This window comes from Microcaecilia unicolor, chromosome 10 (assembly GCF_901765095.1).
Source record: "Microcaecilia unicolor chromosome 10, aMicUni1.1, whole genome shotgun sequence".
Classification (NCBI taxonomy): Eukaryota; Metazoa; Chordata; class Amphibia; order Gymnophiona; family Siphonopidae; genus Microcaecilia; species Microcaecilia unicolor.
The window spans coordinates 48887103-48910625 of record NC_044040.1 but is presented as its reverse complement, the minus strand read 5'-3'; the positions used below and the strand labels follow the sequence as shown (position 1 = coordinate 48910625).

At 41.7% G+C, this 23523-nt stretch overlaps 1 protein-coding gene across 3 annotated transcripts in view; it reads right to left on the bottom strand.

Annotated features, from left to right (window-relative positions):
* TRABD (TraB domain containing) overlaps positions 1–23004 on the bottom strand; it is a 70752-nt gene extending 47748 nt beyond the window's left edge. Inside the window, exons 1-4 of one of the 3 annotated variants that reach the window (XM_030216072.1) lie at positions 22873–23004; positions 10865–10930; positions 9777–9834; positions 360–438 (exon numbers count right to left, since the gene is read on the bottom strand). In XM_030216072.1, coding sequence (XP_030071932.1) covers positions 360–438; positions 9777–9800 — 103 coding nt within the window. In that variant the 5' untranslated portion in view covers positions 9801–9834; positions 10865–10930; positions 22873–23004. Of the gene's footprint in view, positions 1–359; positions 439–1618; positions 1702–9776; positions 9835–10864; positions 10931–22872 lie in introns of all 3 variants that reach the window. The other 2 variants (XM_030216073.1, XM_030216071.1) reach the window with 2 other exon arrangements.
* Positions 23005–23523: the final 519 nt, after the last annotated feature.

The following is a 23523-nucleotide window of genomic DNA, read 5'->3' as shown; positions in this document are numbered from 1 at the left end:
AGACCGTATAAGTCTGCCCAGCACACACACACACACTCTCACTCTCTTTCAGACAGACGCACACACATTTCATTACATTTTTCACAACAAATATGTCGCCTGTTTTAACGGGCTTTACGGCTTGTACTCTATAACAGAACCTAGGCACCTAGATTCTGTAACAGAATAAGCTCCTACTGCCTGGCCTTGGGGCACCTCAGTGGAGTGGCTCTGTTATAGACCCTGCTGCCCCCCCCCCCCCCACTGTCCAGGTCTTTGTATTTTTTTTTCCAAGCAGATGACAACATTTTTATAATGTAAGCAATTACAATGGAAACAATTTTTTCTATAATAACTTTTAAAGAGAACCAAGAGCGTACAAATATTGTGTTGTACATCTGAAGCTTCATTTGGCCCGTCTTCTGATGTATCTGACGAAGGCATTGGGTCTGCAGCAGCCTACATGGGGAAAAAAAAAAGAAACACAAGCATTTCCATTGTATCAAAGGTCCTCAGTCCCTGTTGTGCAGCCTCCACATTTCTATAGCCTGCCATTCATTTACCATGAACTGACAATTAGCTGTGGCTCTAGAGATAAAACCAAAAGGGTTACACAACAGAACTTTCCAATTAAGCTGCAACGTACACAAGCAGCAGCGTTTTAGAAGGAATGTTCAATTCTCATGTATTTTAGAACAGGATCTGCCAACATGGAGTCTGCTCTAAAATACAAAAGAAATGGACATCCTGCATAAACATCCATTTTACAAACTGAAACGAATGGGAAAACAAGGGATATGGACATCTTTATGGCAGCATAGGAATATCCGTATTATAAAATGGCCACATAGATATCCACGCGTAGCAGAGGGGTAGCCTAATTGTTAGAGCAATGGGCTGAGATCTAGGAGACCCAGTTTTAAATCCCACATCAGTTGTCTGTGTTTTGTTTTCGGTTTTTATTAATTTTTTTAATTGTGTGAGCCCTCCAGAGACACTGAAACATTTACCATACCTGAATGTACACTGCTTCAATAGCCTTTAGATTTCTTAAACATTTAGATACAGTAGGCATCACAAAGAGCTAAAGTGGGATTCTCACCCCCACTGCACTAACCATTAGGCTATTCCTCATGAAGGGCTATTAAGACGTTAATAATAAAAGAAAAAAAAGATTTTAGTACCATGAATGTCCATAGTTCCCGATGTTGTCACACAGCCCAGTATTCCTTGCTAGTTTCACATTCAGGGGAGGGGGGGACAATAACCACTGGGGGATTAAGGGGGTGACTTGCCTTAATCCCTCCCGTGGACAGCTGCTCAATCAGAGCACCTTTCTATAACCTGGATGTGCCAAGTACCAGTCTATATGATAATGTCTATCTTTTTGGACATAGATGTCCTTTACCCTTCTAAAACTGGAGTTGGATTTTGGTCCCTCTCTAGACCTGCCTAAACACACACACAGACTACGCCCCCTTGTATGTTCATATTCCAGTTTTCAGACCTCCAAAATAAGGGCCATTATGTCCTTACTTTGTAAGATCTATAGTTGCAGAATCTTATGCTTTGAAAGGAGTCCCACATATTTAACTGAAGAAGTCCTCCAGCTAAGGAGTGCAGCCAATTCTTCACTTACCCAGTTCACAGAATGATGGGTAAGTGCACTCCTCTAAGTTTCCCTGTTTGTAATCCCTCTTACTTTTCTCGTATGCAGAAGAGCTAAAAAGGAAAGAGGGGTGTACAATTTCCACAGACATGCAGGGGGAATGAAATAGATAAGTGTGGCATAAATGCAATAGACAAGTAGCCACTAGAAACCATAAAAAACAACCCGCTCACTAGTTTCCTTGATCGCTATCAATTCCACTGCAAACACCAGCCCTAGATCCAGCTGGGCAGACCAATGAAACAAATGCACTTACAAGAACCCAGTTGGATTAAACTAATCAACTCTAACACACTAAGGCCCCCAATGCTCAAACCTCTGGTGCTGTTTTGAACAGGGCAGTAAAAATACCGCCTGAACTGCACAGAAGAACACCGCCTTAATGCTCAATGCTAACGAGATGCAAATATAGGCATGCTCATAGCATTGAGCATTAGGGAGTTCGGCAGGAGGATTGCGGTTGACGTGTGAGTAGAAGAGTTCTGTGATAAGCTTGGCTCCTGTGTGCATGTGCCTGGTAAAACCTGAACGTGAAGCATACATCGGCGTCTGTTTTCTGCTGCTTAAATATAAGCATTTTTATTTATTTATTTTTTTTTTTAGCATGGATGATATAACTTAGATGCAGGAAAGAGATGCCAATGTGTGCTTTCGCTTGGGTCTGCCGTTTCTCATGACCAGCGCCTAAGGGCTTGCATGGGCTTCCTTCTGTTTCCAAAAACAATCAAAACTGGCAGATTTTGCAGATTCATAAGGGAAGCATGAGAATCATGAGAAATCCTCTCTTCCAACAGTCCAACACCTGCTCCGACCTGGCATTATTTTGTGCAGCAGTAAGGCAGTTTTGTTTCGGGCGCTCTTTTCTGAGCATTGGGTAGGGATACAAAATGACCTTTATTAACATGTGCTTGACTATATTAGCATGCTACTTGCGTTGTTTGTCTACATGCTCATTTGTTCCCGCGCTTCAGGCCTCTGAACATTCTGAGCAAGTAAATGCAGGTGCTAGTATGACACTAATGGCTTCTAGGGCCTGTGTTTACTTTTGAGCATTGGGGGGGGGGGGGGGGGGGGGGGGGGAATCTGATTGGTAGCACTTAATTCTCACTGCAACAGCAACATTCAGATTCTTCAGGAGTTCTTGATGGTTTGGGGGGGGGGGGGGGGAATTCACCCTCTGCTCCCTTTGTAGTTCTCACTGCTGCCACTCCTCACTTACAATGAAAGAGAAACTGTAGGCTTTTCCCTCTCTAATTTACTAATTAGAAATAAGGTGACATTTTAATCTGTCTCCTGCCTTACTCTACTAGTGGCCTTTAGAAGCAGACTAATTTCCAACAGTCATAGAATTTCAAGCATTTTAGTTTAGTCTGGGGACAGACATGCTTTTTACATTTTTCCATTTCAAGAATCAGAAGATATGCCGTTGCATTTACTATTAACACTGTTACACTGGCTGTGGAAACCTATCAGCTTTTATTTTTTTTTTTTTTTTAGATGGAACCAACCATAATAGACCAAAACACAAACCATCCCCTTTTCTCATTTTATACAGCATTTTCTCCCCACCCCCAACATACAACAAAATCAAATATGAGAATAAAAATGGGATCACCTATGTGCTCTCTTCATGGTGATCCCTGCCCATAGCAGTAGCGTAGCCAGCGATTAATTTTTGGGTGGGCACAGACCTCTTTCCTCTCCACCGTCCGCCCGCCCGCCGCTGCCACATTTTGTGTCCACCCGCGACAGCCCCCTGCACTGACCTGAAGCGCGTTCTCCCTCCAATCCAGCACCGGCGATCATAGCCAGCCTTCTACCATGTCCAGTGCGCGTCATCGGAGCTTCTTCTCAGGCGCATCCCGCCTACTCTGCAACTTCCTGCTGGACGTGGTAGAAGGCTGGCTATCATCGCCGGTGCTGGATTGGAGGGAGAACGCGCTTCAGGTCAGTGCAGGGGGCTGTCGCGGGCGGAGCGGGCCTGTGCCCATCCAGGCCCACCCGTGGCTACGCCCCTGGCCCATAGCAACAACACATCTACCCACCCTAACATCTAATTCCTTATATCAGGTTAAAACCTCTCAGCTTTAAAATATACTCATACCTTTTTAGTCAACTGGGGATAATATCCTTCTGCCAGTGATATTTGTTTTTTATTAGATCAAATCCATACAACACCATATAAGGCACTTCGGCTGGAGGCCGTGCCCTCCCTTCTGGCTCAGCTGCTTTATATCAAGCTATACATAAACCCTTATTGTTTGATCTGCGCTATTTTATCAACAGTAGATTTTTTAAACCCTATTAGGAGATGTGAATCAATAGCTGTTCATTTAGTTGGGACTTTCATCTAACAGAGAGAGGAGTTGTGCAGATCCATCAGCTGCTATTTCTGGGGCAAGCATCCTCCTATAAGATACTAGTACATTATTTTAACCTTGAGAAGGACTAGTCGTAATTAAAGTACAGACTCTGCCATCATGATAGCATGAAGCAAAAACAAAGATTGAACAAGTAAATCGGTGTTGAAAAAAAAACCAAAACAAAAACCAAACACTTCCCCCTCCCCTACAATTCAAACTTTAGTCGTCTTGGGAGAAAGGTAAAGTAATCTCCATTGATTTCACCTGTACTTTCTGTTGAAAGGTTTCTATGAAAGCTTATTTTCAGCTTTAGTACAGCTTTTCATTGCTGGAAGAAATGGCTTGCTAAAGAAGGAGCAAAGGATGGATAACGGACACTCCAGCACAGGAACTGGTGCTTAACAGATGCTTTATTCAGTATAACAGGACCTCCGTGTTTTGGCGTAATGAAACACCTACATCAGGGGTCACACAAATTTTCGAACAAAGGTCATTAAAGGTCAATATGTATAACTGTCAAAAAGACCTCCATTCTCAAACTGTATAAACAAACACGGACCGTGTCGGGTCCTATTATCAAACATATAAACGGCAAGTGACCGTACTCACTTGCAAATGCGCAGTACAGACTTCCTTCTCTGTCCCGCCCTTGCGTCAAGACGTCAGAGGGCGGAACAGAGAGGGAAACGAATTGTCGGATGCCGACGCTGCCGCCTGGAAAGGAACATCGCACAAAACAACCTCCACCCCGCCGCTCCTGCCCCCCTCCGTATCGGGCCCCCTGCACTGACCTGACAGCGCCTCTCACCTCCGTGTGGAAGCGCTGCAGGCAGCAGCAGAGCGATCTGCTGCTGCCTGTAGCGCTTTCACACGGAGGTGAGAGGCACTGTCAGGTCAGTGCAGGGGGCCCGGCACGGAGGGGGGAGGGAGTGGTGGCGATGAGAGTAGCTGGACATGGGGGGAGGGGGGAGGCCAAGGGAAAGAGGAGGGTTGCTGGATATGGGGGGGGGGAGGATCGGTGGACGGGGTGAGGCCAGGGGAGAGAGGAGGGCTGCAATACTCGCCCGTTTTTACGGGCTTAACGGCTAGTACTGAATAAAGCATCTGTTAAGAACAAGTCCCTGTGTTGGAGTGTCCATTATCCATTCTCTGCTCCTACTTTGATTGGACTTTCGACGTGGAGGTTTTTCCTGTTTGCTTGTGGCTTATTATATGCACCATGCTCAACATTTAAGCCAATTTGCAGATACATGATTTGGAAAATTCTTCCAGGACTTACATTAAGAGAATGAAATATCTTCAACATGTATTGCCCACTCCCCAATAATTTGTCCTGATAGGAGCAGGACTGCATGCGTCAGTGCACTGATGTTTTAAGATCCTGTTGGCAGAGTCATCTTGTGTTCACTGTGCTGGTAATGCCTTTACAGGCACTCTTGATGTAGCTGATTGTTCCATCTTCACTTCTTGCTTCTAATAAACCTACTTCATTAAACTGACGCTGCCTCTCATCTCTAATCGCTCGAACATGTTTCTTTCCTCCCAAGCCCTGTTTGGGGTTAAAGCTTCTACTACGTTGCCCAACCAAAAAATCCACTTCTTCCAGATGAGCAGTTTTTTCCAAACCCTGTCCCGAAACAAGGCAGATAACAACAAAATTTGTAAATGTTTCAGACCAAACTAGCTTACCCTGACAAGCATTCTTTACTCTGGCTGAGAGCATTTATTTTGTGCTGGCAGTAGAGCAGTTAGGTGGTTGTGTAACATCACTATCTCCCACAATGGGGAGGATCTTCTGACATCATTGCTCTGTTGTTGAGGACACAAAAGTGGATTTTCCCAGTAGCAGTAAAAAGACTTATTGTTAAGTTAGTTACACTAGTTCATAATCCACGTCAGTCTAAAACAGATTGTTCAGATAAGTAAGAAAAATGGATCTGTCGTCAGGATACCAAAACTGAAGTATGAGCATGGAGCTTCCCCTTTTATCAAAGAATATTAAAACTCATATAAGTACTTTTGACTAAAACCCTGATAAAACATTCTGAATCAACCACTAACCAATTCTCTACTCACAGGGTTTCAAATCACCAAAGCAACTATATGTTTAATAAAAATCTGTATTCAAAAAGAGAAGAAAAATGCCTTTGTCTGCAGTGACTTTCGTGCAACCTTCAAATGTAAGAAATTGGCAGTATTTTTTCTTTAACAAGGAGCAGCCAGTACAGCTAATCTGTGCAGCAGAGAAAGGAGAGAAATCATTAGGGAACTAAAGAGGAAATAAGGTATGGATCAACAAAGAAGGTAGATAGAAATAGCACAAACCTAATACTACTGTTATAAAATTACATCAATACACCATTATGGAGGGGGAAAAAAAGCTTTGGTTTTTCCACACCCAAAAGCCAAGACACTGCAAAGGTTCAGTTATGCTTGCTTGATCATTCTTTTTCCTCAAACCCTGCTAGACTACTGATAAATGGGTTAAATTTCCCCCTCCCCCACACTAGCAGATGGAAATAGAGATAGACCATTTGACCTCTGTATATCATCTGGGGCAGCCAGGAAATCAATACTCCGGAGCCTTCAAAAGTAAAATGGTTTCAACTTTACTATTTAAATACACCACAATAATCTAGGCTGATCTGCCTTAGATTCTTACTGTCCAGCACTTCCTGGGTGTCGTAGTCTTTTAATGTAGGTATTTAGACTGATCTGGCAGGACTCTAGGAAAAACAATTATTAGGTAAATATAACCAGCTTTCCCATTTGTCCTTACCAGACCAATCCAGAAGAATGAGAGTTTCCCTGTAAGCTGGGTGGGAGGCTGCCCTAAGTCCCCTTTATACCACTATGCCAGGCGCAGACATTTTCTGGCAGGATTCCTCTAGAGAGGCCTCAGCCCTCCAGCTCATCAGTCTCTCGGTGCATGCTGACTTTTAATAACATAGGCTGATGCACTAGCTGTCCAAGTCTCTCATACATCTCTCCTTTCTGGGGCGCCCTAAGCAAGAAGAATCTGCCTGGTTTCCTGAAAAGTGTGATGCCCGTGAAGTATCAGTTCCCTGCTTTGTCCACTAAAGATAATCCTTGATTACAACACCTGCTCCTTCAATAACAACCAGGAGCAAAGATGAGAGATAGACATTGCACGGAACTCACACTGGATGAAAATGCAACTGGTCTTAGAGAAGTTTTCTCCTTCAAGCTTATCCGCATTGTTCCCAGATTGGGCCCACAGTGCCTGGACAGCCCTATCCAAGCTTGTAACCAAGACAGCTGAACTATGAGAACAGGCCTGTAGTCAGATTTTATTAAAGACTTCAAAAGAGCTGAGACCAGCACCAAAAACCCTTGATTCAGACATCTGGGAATTACTTACAGCATTAAGAGAAAGCCCTTTCGTCAGCCTGCACTGGAGAAGGCCAAGTTTCTGACAAATGATACAGCCCAGCCCTGGTTAAGGGCAATTGTGGTAGGGCTCTGTCAAGCAAGAACCACTGTCTTCCAACAAGTTAGCAAGGATGAGGGACTTAGAAACGCGTATTGTCCTTAGGCGATAAAGGACTCCTTTTTCTCACCAGTCAAAACCTGCAGGGAACGACAGCAATGACCCAATGCCGGGTGTAAGCTTGAGGAAAGAGGAAGTGGCCAGTAGAGATAGTACAGTCAATGAAGGCCCACGACCCCAACTGTCACTGAGATGGCTTTGAAACCTATGGAGGAGAGATTGTGAAGTTATCCTTCTGCAAAAGGGAACCATTGCAAGGTTACCAAATGTGTCTGAAAACCTTGCTTAACAGCTAACAAATATTTAGTAGAGATAGAATACTGACACTATATATGGAGGTCAACAATTAGCTCTGTCTCCATCTGCAGGCAGGAGGGACATAACATATTTGTCTGGATTGGTCTGGCAAGGATAAAGAAAGATGAATAAAGAAATACACACCCCCACACACTGCAAACAAAACCAAGAAGACTGAAAATTACTGCCCAAAAGACAGAAGATACCAAGTATTACAAACAACTGACCTAGCAATCTCGACAAAAGATAAAACAGACTACCATAATATTGCTTATAACCAGAAAGGAACATCCATCAATGCAGGAATGTTCAGTATGCAGAGCCAACCAAATCACAAGCACTAAGTCAACTACAATAGTAATCTGGCATCTAAACATTTCCAAAGCCAAAAAGGAGCTGCTTCTGCTATTAGCCCTGGGCCAGTGAGAGGTCACTGCTGGTGCTGGCTTTCACCCAGGGAGATTTATTACTGCTGTAATGGTTTCTAATCCATGCAAAAAAAAGTCACTGCTGTTGCCAGGGCCAACAAGAGAAGTGATAAGACTAGAGACAGGTGGTGATGAGAAAGTGTGGTTACAGCAGTGGGTTGCAAACTATGGGTTAGGATCCCAACACAGTCACATACAAAAAAAAAAAAGAAAAGACTGCTCCTCCTCCCTCTGGACAAGTTTTGGCTAGTGTCTAAGCATTCCGAAAAGGTTTCCAACTTCTCGATATGGTACCAAAACAACTGAAAATTTTGCTAGATGCATACTTTCACTTTAGAAATTATCCCAGCAAAAGTACTTGAATGCACTCAGCTACTAACTTGAAAGGACCGTTTTGAGGAAGAATACATGCATGCACATAGTTTAACCCCCCCTCCTTCCCCTACAGCATGTGCAAAAATAACACTGCACCCACATTTACCAACACCGATAGTGGGCAATTTAACAAAAGCCCATTTATGAAGGTAAAGCACTGTTTTACCTGCAAAAATTACTCCTAAAATTGGTTTCTCAACATGTTTTATGCACAATTCAACTTTTAAAATGAAATTTTTTTTCACACATTTGGAAATATTGTACCATATTTACATTTTTCTGTTTTGTTATTCTTTTCATGGCTCACTCATTTGCAGATGTTTAGATAGTAACCTGTCACCGTAGGCTGTGAGAAAAATCAATCCAGAGAATGATTGGGAGGAGGGGGGGAGAAGAGGGATTTGGAGATATTATGAGTCTTACAGAAAGAAAAAAGAAACCAACAGAGAAGACCAGGAAAATGCTTTGTATACTCTATAAAGCCTGGGTGCTGTAACATGGGAAGGCAGGAGCTAACACTACATTTTAGAAATGGCCTGCTTTCCTTTATATTTTCCTGGTCAATACAGTTACAGGGCATAATTAGGCCATGTACACGTCATTCCAAACCTCATAGGATGATGTTTTAACATATAAATTTTATATTATAAAACAAATCTGTTGCTTCTGGAACACATCACCAAACCAGCTGCTGGTGATACCTTTACACTAGTATAAATTAATATGCCTACAATTAGCTTTTGAGCATTACATGCAGGTGTATTAACATAGCAACCTTCAACACTTTGTTTCCCCAGAGAAAAAAAAAAGGTTTGTACACGTCTTTATTTACTTTCAATTTTGAAGTGTTTCTTTTGCTTCGCTCATTTCCAAAGCAGCTATCCCCAGACCCACCGCTTCCTTTTCACATGCCAACTGGCAGAAAACTTTGTATTTTTTGCCAAGTCTAGGAAGAGCCAGTAGGCAAGAACTGGTTCTTATTTAGCTGGAGGAATATATAAGACCACAGCATGCTTTATGTATGTTGAGCCACAAGCTTGGCAGCCATTATTGGTCCAACACAAGATTAAAAGATGCTACATTACACCATACTTTCACAGCCACACCAAGTCTCTTCTTCCAAGGTCACAGTAGAATGTATTTACTTAGCCTACCTGCTGCTGCTCCTCCTCCTGCATCACTACAGGGCAGTGCAGTTTTAGTCTGTCAAGTCTGTGGGTGGAAGAGAGAAAAAAAACAAAACAATAAAAACTACAATTTCAGAAGCTGAAGCACAAAGAAAGCCAAAAAAAGCTGTCCATCCCTGAAAGATTTCGGTTTTTGTTTGCATTTCAAAATTACAAACACGCATCTTTGGAAGAAATAACGGACGTACTACAAGGCAAAAAAAAAACCCCGCCTAATCTGGGATGAAATCTATTAACAAATTAAGCAGTCCACAAATTGAGGGGGACAAGTGTCACAACCATGGGAATATGGATTGTTTATGTATGTTTAACAAGAAAAACAGAGTACTACCTACAACTTATACAGACCTGTCTTAGAGAAGAGGGTGTGACAACTCAAAAAGTAATACCTTTTCTTTCCAGGAAAAATCTCAGCTAAGAAGATTCAAAGAAAACAGAATGGACATTTTGATAGGAAGTTATACACTTGCAAGGAAATCTTGATTATTTGCCCCTACAGAAACTGTAGGATAGTTCCACAGCTTGCTTTCTTCTGACTTGTGTCCACTTAGAAACGGAGAAAACTTGAACTTTGAATCAAGGAAAGTACTCTCATGCACAATAAAAAAGGCTGAGAATGGACTCCTTGTCTTGCAAGAATGAAGCGTGCTTCTACTACTTCTCTCTTGTGATGACTTGAAAATAGCAAATACGTTTAAAGGTCCAGTTTCTCCCTCCACATTACCTGATAAAGATAGATAATATGCTTTCTGTAAGGGTGGTATTGTTGTTCCTGGATACTGAACAGTTGTAATAAAATTTAGCCAAAAGGCCTTTGCCGATGTAACTACTGAACAGGGAATCTTTAGAAATCTCAAGATTTCTATTAAGATTCTCCAAGTTCTCAATTTTTCTCAAAATCACAGATTTATCTTGAAACAACAGACTGCACATTTTAATTCATTAGTTGACTTCTTCAATCCATCAACTCTGTAAACTTGCTGACTTAATTTATTCTCCAATTCCTGTAGTCTGCTATTGGTGGTCAAAGATGTAGAAATAAACCAAGTACAAACTTTATGCAGGTTCTTTATAGCTGACCACAAAGTTTCCATTGTGACCGCCTCTGGCCTCTTCAATGGCTGGAAAGAAGTCAAAAGATATCCCTTGTTGAAAAGTAGGTTGATTCGACAGTCATTCCCTACATCAGACTTTCAACTCCAGCATTAGCCTCCTCCATCAACGATTCTGAACTCAGTTCAGGCAAACTAGTTGCTAACACTCTTCCAAGGATCAACTGATCAGCCTATCTCACGACTCTAGCGAAAGTATCAGGCTCTCCTTCTCCAAGTATTGGCACCTCAACAGAAGATCAGGGGCATGAAGGAGACTCGGGTCCCAATGGGCTTAATGAAGGTTCACTGGCCAAGTCTGGGCTCTTCCCTGGCCCAACTGTAGCTGCGCCCAAGGTAGAAGTGACTGCATCAGAAGTAATATCAGTCTGATGTGTGCCAACAGTTGAAGACAGAGGTGGGGGGGAGGGGGGAAGAGTTCCCCTAATCTTACCCTGTCTCTTTGGTATTGTTATAAGGCAATATGGAAGAAACAAAGAGTAAGTTGAGGAGAAGCTGCTGGCAGTCCCTACTCCAACGCCATCTTCTTCCCTGAAAAAGATTTCAATTTATCAAGGGGCAAAGCAGTGCCCCCCTCCCATCTGCTATAATATTCTCAGAGGTTTACATTCTAACACCAACAGCATAAAAAAAACCCTGACAAAAATACAAATGCAAACACCACATAAAAACAGTCAAATTAAACATGTGTTATACTAAAAGTTGTATACAGCATAAGAGTGCTGAAACATATCTTAATTTTATCCTAAGCCTCAAATGTTTCTGCTCTGATCTCCCTTGTCAGAATTATACAGTCTTGGACTTATAATTTAATATGCTCAATCACCAGAAGTAGTATTACTTGAAATCAATCTATAATGAAGGAATATTTAATCAATTCTTATTTCTGGAACCTGAAAGCTTATTTATTATATTTGTATCCCACATTTTCTCACCTATTTGCAGGCTCAATGTGGCTTACATATTACCGTTAATGGCGATAGCCGATTCCGGTATGAACAAATACATGGTGTGAATAATACAAAGTGATATTGTGGTGGAATGAAGTACATGTATGGTAGGTTGGATTGGGGGGTCTTGGAGAGGGAGAGGGGAGGAAGAGTCAGGTAATGTTCATTAAGGTCTTTAGTCTTTTGAGGTTGATAAAAGATTAAATATTCTTGCAAAAGTAAGGGCCAAGCTAACCGCAATACCTTATAAAGTGTGGTTCAAATTTTTAACTGAATGCACTCATTCATTGGCAAATATAATGGGATTAGCGCAGGGGTAATATGTGCTTTATAAGGTATTCCTAAAATCATCCAAGCCGCAGAGTATTGAATCAACTACAACACTCTAAACCAGTGGTACTCAACCAGTGTGTCACCAAAACTTTGGCATAAACAGTAAGCCTGTGATTTCCTTAGAAATCTGTGCCTGCAAGCTGGGGAGACCAGGAATCCTGAAAGCCAAGTTCTTGAATTCCCTATAACTGGTTGTTCTGCTTCCTCACTGCACCCAATGATAATTGCTGCTACCAGCCTCAACTGGAAATGTTGGAAGTCTTCTGCCCATTTCTGTTTGCTACATAGTTTCTGAGTAACATATTTGTAGGGTTTGGTGTTGCTTCACAGTATTTGGAAATGGAGAGATTTTGTGTTGCTGTTACTGAGGTGACACCAGAATGTGAATATATATTTGTTTTGTATGACAAGTGAGAAATTTGGGGCCGATGTGTTGCATCCAGTTTTCAATATGGGACTGAATGTTAGCTATATTCACACTCAACTAAGTGTCAACAATGAAATACTTAGATTTTTTTTTGTTCAGCTGTGAATTTAGTGTTCAGTGTGTCGCAACAGAAGAGAGCCTTTTTACTGATTTCTTGTTTTCCACATTTGACAGTAGAGGAGAAGGAGCAGCCAATATCTGTACATACGAGTAGTACACACATGCGACAAAGCTAATCCATGCAAGCCGGCCAGCAGCAGAGCACCGAAGCGGCCGTTAGACCACAATAAGCATCAGCAGCTATTATTTCATAATTAGTACTTGTGAGAGAAACCAGAATAAAGTAGAGGAGCGAAAACCGGCAGATCACAGAGCTTCCTTTCCGTATTTAATTTTTTTTTAAGAAATAAAAAAAAAATAAAAAAAGAAGATGCTTTTTTTAAGGAGAGTTCAAGCAGAGGCCACAGCTTGTTGTGACTTTTCTCGTTTGATCTATCAACAGCAGAAGCCGTTCCACCTAATCTGAGCACCATAAAAGTTTTGCAACATGGACAGTCCACAACTCTCAACAACCCCAGCCAGGCAGTACTGACAGCTCCTGACCACCCGTTAAAAATTAATCGTTAGGGGAGGCGGTCCTTCTGTGCATCACTAGGAAACCGGCTGATAAGTAGTTCATTCAAATAAATTAGCATGCAATTATCACTAGCTGCTACTGTGACAGGAAAAGAGCTTGCAGAAGCCCTTTGTGCATGTCTTGCTGTCCTCTGTGCTCGCTTAACTGGCCACAACCAGTATAACATGCACTTTCCTGCCTCATCAATTTTTGTGCATCTGGGTGTTAGTTGTGAAAAAAAAAAACAGGTCTAGACCAAAACGTTTAAATTGTAGTCCAGGACGTTTTCTGTTTTGTTCCATTATGGCCGAAAAACATCCAAGTCTTAGGAATACTCAAATATCGCACCCAACACACCCCCTTGTGATTTGAACACACTGCAGACAAACTGCATAAAAAAAATTGGTTTCAAAAATAGCGATTTGAACATTTTGGCAAGCAAAACATCCAAATGCCAATTTATGCCACTTTTTAAGCACTTCTCTCTTCCCTTAGTAAATAACCAAGTTTTATTTTAGAGTTTTCTGAAATTTAAATAATTAGATTCACACCTGATGTTGTTAAGAATCAGAGTAGCAATATTAGTTTCTAATAAGAGGCCATTTGAGTTGTTGTGGTTGAAGGTAGTTCAAACTTATTTAGATTAACTGATTAGACAAATGATTGTGATTAACTCTCAACACAGATGTTAAATACTAGGGGTATACCTCATACATCAATGTAAAAGCCAAGCAAAAAATGTTAAAAACTCAGTCCAGGCTTCTACAGTAAAAGGATGCCTTAACATAGCCGTAAGCGGTATATTTGAAATAAGATGGAAGCCTCCTCCACTACCACCAACCCAAATCTTAAGCCCTGACTGGTGAAAAACTGCAGTTGTCTCTCCTGAGAAGCATTCAGTTGATCCAGTCTGCACATTAAACACCAATATTTCTGTAATGTCACATTGGGATTCTACTCTCTTGAAAAGGTGATATAAAAGTAATACATTTCTGGTATTCTATTTTAAGAAAGAAAAGCTCAATTTACAAAAGAGTCACTTTCCAACAGAAGAAAAAGAAAGTGCCAAGCAATGGTGTGACTCAAGTTAATCTTCACATCATACAAAGTCAAATGAATTTATACTATGGCAGCACTGAGGTTAAAGCATGAAGAGTCCCATTCAGTAAATGGGAGGTACCAAAGGTCAGATGCATGCAAAAAATATATGGAAAAGAGGGAATCTTCACTAGAAAATAGGGTTTTTATCTATGGGTTCTATTTTAATCAGGTCAGGCCTTTCCTGTTATGGTTTTATCCTCATCACATACATGGATTTCTAGGTCCGATTTCATGAAGCAATGCAGGACTGCATATCTATATATGTGCCATAGAATAAAGCCAGGATTGGAGCATTGTCCTGAAAACATGGAAATGACTGGTAACCCTATTTCCTGTCAGTTTTTCTGGGGGACAGAGCATGGATAATGCACTGCAAGGACCTTCTTTATTTAAATACTATTTAGGGATAAGCCTGCCAGTCACTTGCAAGCAATCCTCCTGATGGAAGAAGCTTATCTTCCCATTTGTTTCAGATTTGGCACATTTGCTGACGCCATTAGGATAAGGAAGCTTAACTTGCCAAAAAAACAAGCAAAACAAATAAAAATGGCAAATATAAACCAGTAAAGAGTCTGACATTGGAAGCAAAGATTCAAAATATATCACCATTGGTGAGAGCTCTGGCAGAATATATACCAATTAAACACACAGTAGGTCCCACTACTCCTTGCATAGGTAAAATGTAAACATATTAAATAATTTAGATAAATCATGGGGTGGGGGAGGGGGAATGATCTTGTGGAAACTGAAAGCTATTATGTTTGTTTATACTATGAAAATGGGCAAGAGTGACTAGTAAAAGGGGCTTTCCTGATTTCAGTTTCTACTCATTGCAGGTAATTGAGCTGAATTTCTGGGAACCTATTAATACGGTGATGTGAAAGGGTTTTTTCCCTTCCTGGTTTCCTCTATTATCACAAACTAAATGGTTTCTAAATCTTTAAAAAAAAAAATGTAATACTCTGTTAGACAAAGGAAACCTGAGTAAACACATAACCCACAGCGTTTAAACTATTACTTCATTTATTTAAGAACCAAAACTATCCAACACCCATGTGAAATAAGTAATGGTCCCCTAAACTTAATAACTGGTTGCACCCAAACGCTTCTTATAATTTCACATCACTGTTGAGGAATCTTAATCAATTCTTCTTCAAAGATTTTCAAGCATGAACTGCTCATTTTAGGTCCTGCCACAGCATCTCTATTGGGTTCAAACCAGGACTTTGAGGCCAGTCCAAAACTTTAATTTTGTTTCTCCTCAGCCATTCAGATGTAGACTTGGTTTTGCACTCGGATCATCGTCTTGCTGCATAACCCAATTATACTTCAGCTCATGGACAGATGAACAGACATTCTTAAGCATTTTCTGGTACAATACAGAATTCTAGATTCTGATCCAGATCCTGAACATCCCCACACCATCTCACTACCACCACCATGTATGACTGCTGGTAGGATGTTCTTACTATGAAACACCAGACATAATGGGAACTGTGTTGTCCAAAGAGTTCCACTTTTGTCTCACCTGTACATAGAACGTTATCCCAAAAGGGGGATCAACCTGGTGTGGTTTTGCAAATATGAGACAAGCATTGTCATTACTCTTGGATAGCAACAGTTTCCACCTTGCTACTCTCCCATGAATTCCATTTTTGCCCAGTCTCTTTCTTATTGTGGTGTCATCAACACCAACTTTGGCTGAGACTAAAAAGAGGCAAGGAGTTCTTCGGATGTTTTGCAACTTCCTGGGTGAGTTGTCACTATGCCCTTGGAGTAATTTTGGCAGGTCGGCCTTTCCTGGGAAGATTCACCACTCTTCCAAGCCTTAATAGCTTTGTAACCTTTCTAGACCAATATATTTCAATAACTTATTTTTTTGTCATCTCTTCTGGAATTTTTGATCATGACAGTGCCCTCTTGTAGAAACTTTGTGGTGGTTACTTCACTCTCATGGTAAGGTTCAATATATAGGAAGGTTTAGATTCAACAGGGCTGGCTGCAAACTGAACCTGGCTGTGTTCAATCAGCTGAATCTAATTATCAATTAAATCCGGTCAACTGGTTGATTATCTAAGGGGACAGTTAATTTGTCACATGGGTGATATAGGTGTTGGATACTTTTGTTCAGTAAATAAATGACAATACATTTAAAAACTCTATTGTGTTTCCTCAGGCTCCCCTTGTCTAACAATACATTTGTTTAGAGATCACCATCCAGAATGACATATATGAAATAGAGAAAATCAGTGGGGGGGAACATTTTTGCATCAGCGTAGATCAAAATGTACACAAGAAAATCATGAAAACCTTACTGAAGGGGAGGGAGGGAGGGAGCTGTTCAGATTTCCAGAAATAACACTTAACATTTAGATGTAAAACTGATCAAAACTGTCAATTAGGCAGTGCCATTGGAAAATCACTGAAAATAGAACTTTTCCCATTCAAAGTCCATGCAAGATGAATTACTATCAAATCAACCTAAAGGAGCCTCATTCTATAATAACATATTTCACAATAAAGACAGATTTCCTTTAAAAGAAACAGGGATGACAAACAGTAAATCTATAACACTAATTAGGGAGGCGCCTAAAATCTTTTAAGTGCATACAAATAGCTTGTCTGCAAATATACTTACAAATTAACACACATACAAATTGATTTGTGTGTGCAAACAAATTTTTGTTCATGCTTAGTTGCAAAAATGTGCCTATTTCAAGGTTTTTGAAAGAATAGTCACTTCCTTTTCTTTATAAAATACTAGTGAGAAATGCCTGTTTCGGATAAAAATGAAACGGACGCTAGCAAGGTAATCCCCCCCCACCACCATCCTCCCTCCTTCCCTCCCGAGTTCCAGACCCCCCTCTGTCCCTCCCTTCCGATTTCCACACCCCCCTCTGCCTCCCTCTGTCCCTAAGTCACTTGGTTGAGAGTTTGTGATTAAAGTTCGCAGCGCTCTCCCCGCTGCTGTCACTGAATGTGTGGGACTCCCCGCTGCTGTCACAGAATCTGTGGAACTCGTGCGTTGTGCCTTCCCCGCCCCGGCCTCTACGTCATCACATTTTGACACAAGGGCGGAGGTACAGTGACTGCAGGCCCGCCCCGCCCTCTACGTCATCGCGTTTTGACGCGAGGGCAGAGCTACACTGACTGCAGGCCAAACCAGATATCTCTGGCGCCTCAGGTTTCCGGCTTGAGGCTTCATTGGAACCTTGGAGGTGCCTTTTATGTATATAGATTAGCAAAAGTGTGTGAAAACATGCCTTCATTTAAGGTGTGATCACTTACACCGGCTCTATAGCTTACAGTCTGTGAGTGTGTGCGCAAGTTACAAGTACAGTGGAACCCCTGTTATCGCATGATGTTTGAGATCCATAAATTCTCATCGCGTTAAATGCAAGGTCGCGATTGGGGTCAACTGAAAATGAAAACAAATGAAGCAAAAAATGATCTGTTGCAAAATATTTGTGACAAACCTAGGAGTACGTACTGCTGAACTACTGTATATATATATATATATACACAACATTATTACATGTGTTGGGCGTAGTCTATAAATTATGCCTAGATTTAGGCGCAGTTTATAGAATACGCCTAGGCGCTTTTTTTCAGCGCTGATTTTATTAGGCGCAATATATAGAATCTAGCCCTGTATGCGCCACACAGATGGGGCCGTCCCGAGGGCTCCGAGGATGTTGCGGCTGCACGGGGCTCATGAGAGATAGGGGTACATCTTTCTCTGTGGCATCTCTGTTTCTTTTCTTACGAAACAGAATAGTCCTGCATTTGTGTTTTAAGTCTGCCTCCTCAAGTTAGCTTCCAGATGTTGAAAAGCACTGTTCTTTTCTTCATATCCTGCTGCAAAATTCCTATTGCTTGTAAATATTTAAATTCCCCTAGTTTTGTCTTCCAAAGGCACAATTTTCAAAATCTCCATTGATGTGAAATCCGCAGGTGTATTTTATCTGCAAATTTTGCACTGGCTCTCAAAAGTAATCACAGTGGCTCCTTGTGGCCTTGGGCAAGCCACTTAACTTTCCAAGTCTCAGGAGAAGGCAGTGGCAAACCATTCCTGTATCATGCCAAGAAATCCATGAGGGTGGAGAACCCCTCATTGTGTGGTCACCAAGAGTCACATCTGGACCTCAAATGGAAAGTATGAGCACATGTTCACTTTGAAAACTGCCCAAAGGAAAAAGTACCCAGAGATTTGCACCTGCTTTTTCTGAAAATAAACATGCATAGATTTAAATGTAACCTAGACATGTTAAGCCCAATACTCAAAATGATTTAGATGGCCATTTAAAATCACCTGTCTGGGGCTAACTGGGCATTTTCAGCGGCACTTAACCGGATAGTGCCACTGAAAATGCTTGGTTAGCACTCAGTTTTGTGGGCGTTCCGGGGGCAGAGTCAGCACTTAATCAGTTAAGGTAACCACGTAAATAGGACCACATAAAATGCAGCCTTATCTTTCTGCGGTTCTTTATACCCAATTAACTTCTGAATATTGCACTTAACTAGTTACGTTTTTGCCAGTTCTGTATACCCAAAAATCCAATGTTGGAGCCTAGACATGACCCAGCATTGAATTTCTAGGTATAACGACAGAAGCGGTCAGCAAAACGCTGATCACCGCTAGCTAGATACTGGGCCCATCACTTCTTTGCCCCAACTTCAACATGCCAAACATACAACTGGCTGGATTAAGGCTGTGCAATTTAAGCCAGCTGGTCTGCCTGGGTAATTGGCTTCCGAAAACTTCCCTCCTCAAGCCCAAAATCAACACTTACCACACCAAATGAATACAGGTGTTGCCCTTGAAGAAGGTGACTAATTTTGAATGTTTATGAGGGAGGTGCAGGAGTGGACAGTAACTAAAGATGAAAGCCTCGATGACTGGTGCCATTTTTATGTCTGTGCTACCATGGACTAATATGTATGTACTTTTCTCCAGAAAATAAAAGCATCAGAGAAAAGTTTCCTTTTTTTGATCTTTTGTTTCTAGCTAAAGTGGTCCTGAGTACTGAAATATTTCAGTCCAAAAGTAACTTTTAGCCAGGAATTAAATGTGGGAAAAATCTGAAGTAGCCCTTGGTAACAAATTTGGCTCAGTTTATACTAGGACCCATGTATAACCCTCATCATAACGCTTCTGAAGAAGCTGTTTCCCCAAGCAATTATATTTGTTCATTCCCAAATTCTAACAGCATAATTGCCTAATGAGGAGGTGGGGGAAGGGGTGGGCTGAAGGGGGCTATATGCATTCAGTCTCTCTGAAAATTCAGCCTGGAAGACAGAGGTAAAGCCTTAGCCACACATTACTGCAAAATGTAAAAAGGATTGCAAAGTGATACCCCCTCACTGAGTGGCTGGTTCAATGATTTCAAACTGCAGGTACATGGCCCCTGAAGAGAGCAATATCAAGTACAGCCCATTTTCAGAAGTTCAAAAAAACCCCATACCACTCTGTGGTTAATACAACTATGTCTTTTTGAAGGGGACAGAAGGATGAGTATAACTTTTCCCCTTCACTTTTTACCACTTGCAGAAAGATAGCCAAAATGTGTGCAGTTTATCAAGTAAGTAAATCAAATCTACTCTCAGTTGCCTCTAATTGCCAGGGATGTGTCCACCTCATCATGTTCCTTTTTCCAGGACCAGACAACTACTATTTTTGCTATGTCTGATGTTTTCTTTTTCCTACCCTAGGTCTCATGATCGATTCTTCCTGCATCTTTGTACCCCGGGAAGTTGAGCAGGTATTGAAGCTACTTATCCCTTCTCTCAAGCATTAACCTGTCGGTCCAAGCACCCAAACACTGATCTGCTCCTCCTCTTGCAGTGAAGCACATATTATTAAACAGATGTCCTACTTATGGCTACTTGTGTGTTTGCAACCTCTAAAGCAAGGGCAGTCAAGCTCTGTTGTAGCAATTTCTGCAAGTCAGCAACAGATCAATTTTAGCTCCAGCCACCACATAGGAAGAGAAATAAAAAGGCATATGAACCATCTGTATTTACAGGACAAGGGCCAATCAAGTGTTAGCAACTTAGAAGCTTCTGAAAACTAGAATGTGTTCCATGAATGGCTACTTGAAATTCCCAAATACATCTGAACAATGTGAGCAACACTTTCCAGACTCCTAGGGGAGTCCAAGAACACAGAACTACTCCAGAATCAAAAATGACTACAGCTCTTCAGGATCCTGTGACAGCTGATGCTGGCATCAAGATACTATGCTGGACTTCAGAATGCCTGAAAAGGGTTCCCACATGCAAATTCCATATTCTAGTTTTCAAAGACTTCACAATCATTGGGCTTCTCCCCTAATGAGTGGATAAAGTGTGGGTTCTCTGCAAGAGAACCTCATACTAAACTGCACCCTACAAAATAATTTATGAGCTCAGTGTTTCACCCACCCTCTAAGAAGTACAGAAACTGAACAGTTGTGTCTACTGCCACAGAATAGCTGAAGCAGGAACCAGCTGCTTTAGAAGAGATTACAACAAATACAGGAGCAGCACTCTCATCCACCTGGGGTACTGTTGGGGGGGGGGGCAGTGGTAGGAATTGTTAAAGATGGGGGGGGGGGGAATGTTTATTATCCTATCAATGAACCACTAGAAACCATGAACCTTCCTGCTCTGTTAATGTAAATAATAGCTGTGGGGGGGGGGGGGGGGGGGGGGGGGAGAGCGAGATCACCACAAACTTATTTTAACTTGTTCAGCTCCAGTAAAAAATGTATCCAAAGATGCATTTTCCATCTCACAGATAGGCTGCAGAGAATACCTTCTCCTGCTTTAGACTTAGCCTGGCCTCAGAATGACATCCTATAGTATATCTCCTATCAAACTGAGCTCTCTTTTTCATCAAGCACTGCCATTTCCTCCCCTCACCGTCCCCACTGACAGTTTGAACTTCGTGGGTGTGGCTTGGATCTCTTTTAGGGAGAGAAAACTAACAACTTATAGCAGCAGCTTCAGAGAGCATTTTCCATCTCACAGATAGGCTGCAGAGAATACCTTCTCCTGCTTTAGACTTAGCCTGGCCTCAGAATGACATCCTATAGTATATCTCCTATCAAACTGAGCTCTCTTTTTCATCAAGCACTGCCATTTCCTCCCCTCACCCTCCCCACTGATAGTTTGAACTTCGTGGGTGTGGCTTGGATCTCTTTCAGGGAGAGAAAACTAACAACTTATAGCAGCAGCTTCAGAGAGCATTTTCCATCTCACAGATAGGCTGCAGAGAATACCTTCTCCTGCTTTAGACTTAATCCTACCCACCCTACCCCTCTACCCACCCACCCCTAGAGTGACATGTCTTATATAACCTCCCTATCAACCCACTCATTACTTTACCTCAGCCATTTCTATTCTTCTATCACCTTCTCGCACTACTCCAACCAGAGTTACACCTAATCACACTGACCACCCTTCAACATCTTCTGTCCTTCTGTGACTGTTCTCTTGTGCTTGACTGCTTAAATATTTTAAATTTAAATGCTTTACTTTTTGTCTATTAGATTGTAAGCTCTTTGAGCAGGGACTGTCTTTCTTCTGTGTTTGTACAGCGCTGCGTACACTTTGTAGCGCTCTAGAAATGTTAAATAGTAGTAGTAGTAGTAGATGGTGTGTATAAACTTTCAGGAGCACATCAGTCACCTGTGTGGTCTTAATAGCTCTGAGTACTGCACTAAATTTGTATTTTTTTTAAATGAAAAATTCTGTATATGTATTTCTGCTCTCCAACCCGACTCTATTAGAATTTTGCATACGGACTTTTTAAAAATTGTACCATACTGTGAGTAATAAGTATTTGGAAGTAATAGGTTAAAATACTCCAAATGGGTAGTGGAACAAACAGTACATTTTTATTGATGAACAAATAAAAATATATCACAGTTTGCACAGAATCTGCTCGAGTTAAATAAAAAAACAAAACTTATGGTATTCAAATTGCCGACAAAATAATGGAACAAAGGAAACTGAGCCGAAGGCCACGGGTGGATGGCCACATCCTTCTACCAACGACTTGTGCGACCAGCTGTTTGTCAGCTCATCTCCTGCAATGGGCTTCGTCTCCCACGTCCTATTTCACCTCCTGAAATAAGGATTTCCTGTTGCAGCCAAACTCTCAGCAACGGGACTACTAGATTTGGAAGTAAATCTCCCCAGACAAAAAGTGAAATCCCTCCCAGCCCCATCAAAAAGAAAGGGGGAAAAAAGACCCCTCCCTTCCCCTCACAGAAATCAGTCTTAAACCAAAAGCTGTCTGGGAAAGTAGGTCACATTTACAGCAACACAGAAAAACTACACAGCCCCGCCTCTTTTTCTCCAAACGACAAATAAAAAATATAAATTCAACAAACACTGAACTACAAAAAAAAAAAAACAACTAACACCAAATCAATAGAACCTAGGCCCCACCTTGGAGTCCTCCCGTCCCACCGCAGGAAAGTGCACCCCACCTGGAACGCAGCGAAATTCCCAAACCCGACCGGTCCCCAACACTTACCCTGTTCAGGGAGACCAGCAGCGACTAGTCCACACTAGCCCGGGACCTGCAGCTGTTAAGTCATGACTGAAGGAATGACCACCACGCTGCACGCCGGGAATTGTATTTCTTCCGCGAGGTCCCAGTAACAGTCGGTCCCAACAGCGTAGAGATTAAAACATAGAAAGCAAGGCGCCCAAAGAACTCAACCTCCCAGGACGCCTTACTCAACGGAGCGCATGCGTCCTGACCTTTCGCGTCACCATCCTTTGCCTCACGTTGTCGCTGACTCGTCTTTACCTGCTACTTAGAAAACACGACACGTCAGAGCTATACAAGGAGGTTGAAGAAAACATGAGATAGGTTGATCCTATCTCTAGTCCATGATATGAGCCGAAGCTAGTAGGCGGAGCTTGCTGGCGCTTTAGTATACCCAAAACAACGCTATTGAAAACAATAGTAAAAGATTATTAGAAATAAGGGGCTGCCTATGCATCTGTAAAAAGTCTAAAGCCGTTCTATTTGGTTAGGCAGCGCCTTAAAACTGGAGGACAAAATATTTCGGTGAGGATATTCTGCTTCCTGATGGGTTCATCTTAACTGTTGCAATCTGCCTTGGGAAGCCTGGTGTTATAAAGATGATGGAAAATATTGAAAATAAATTGAAGTAAA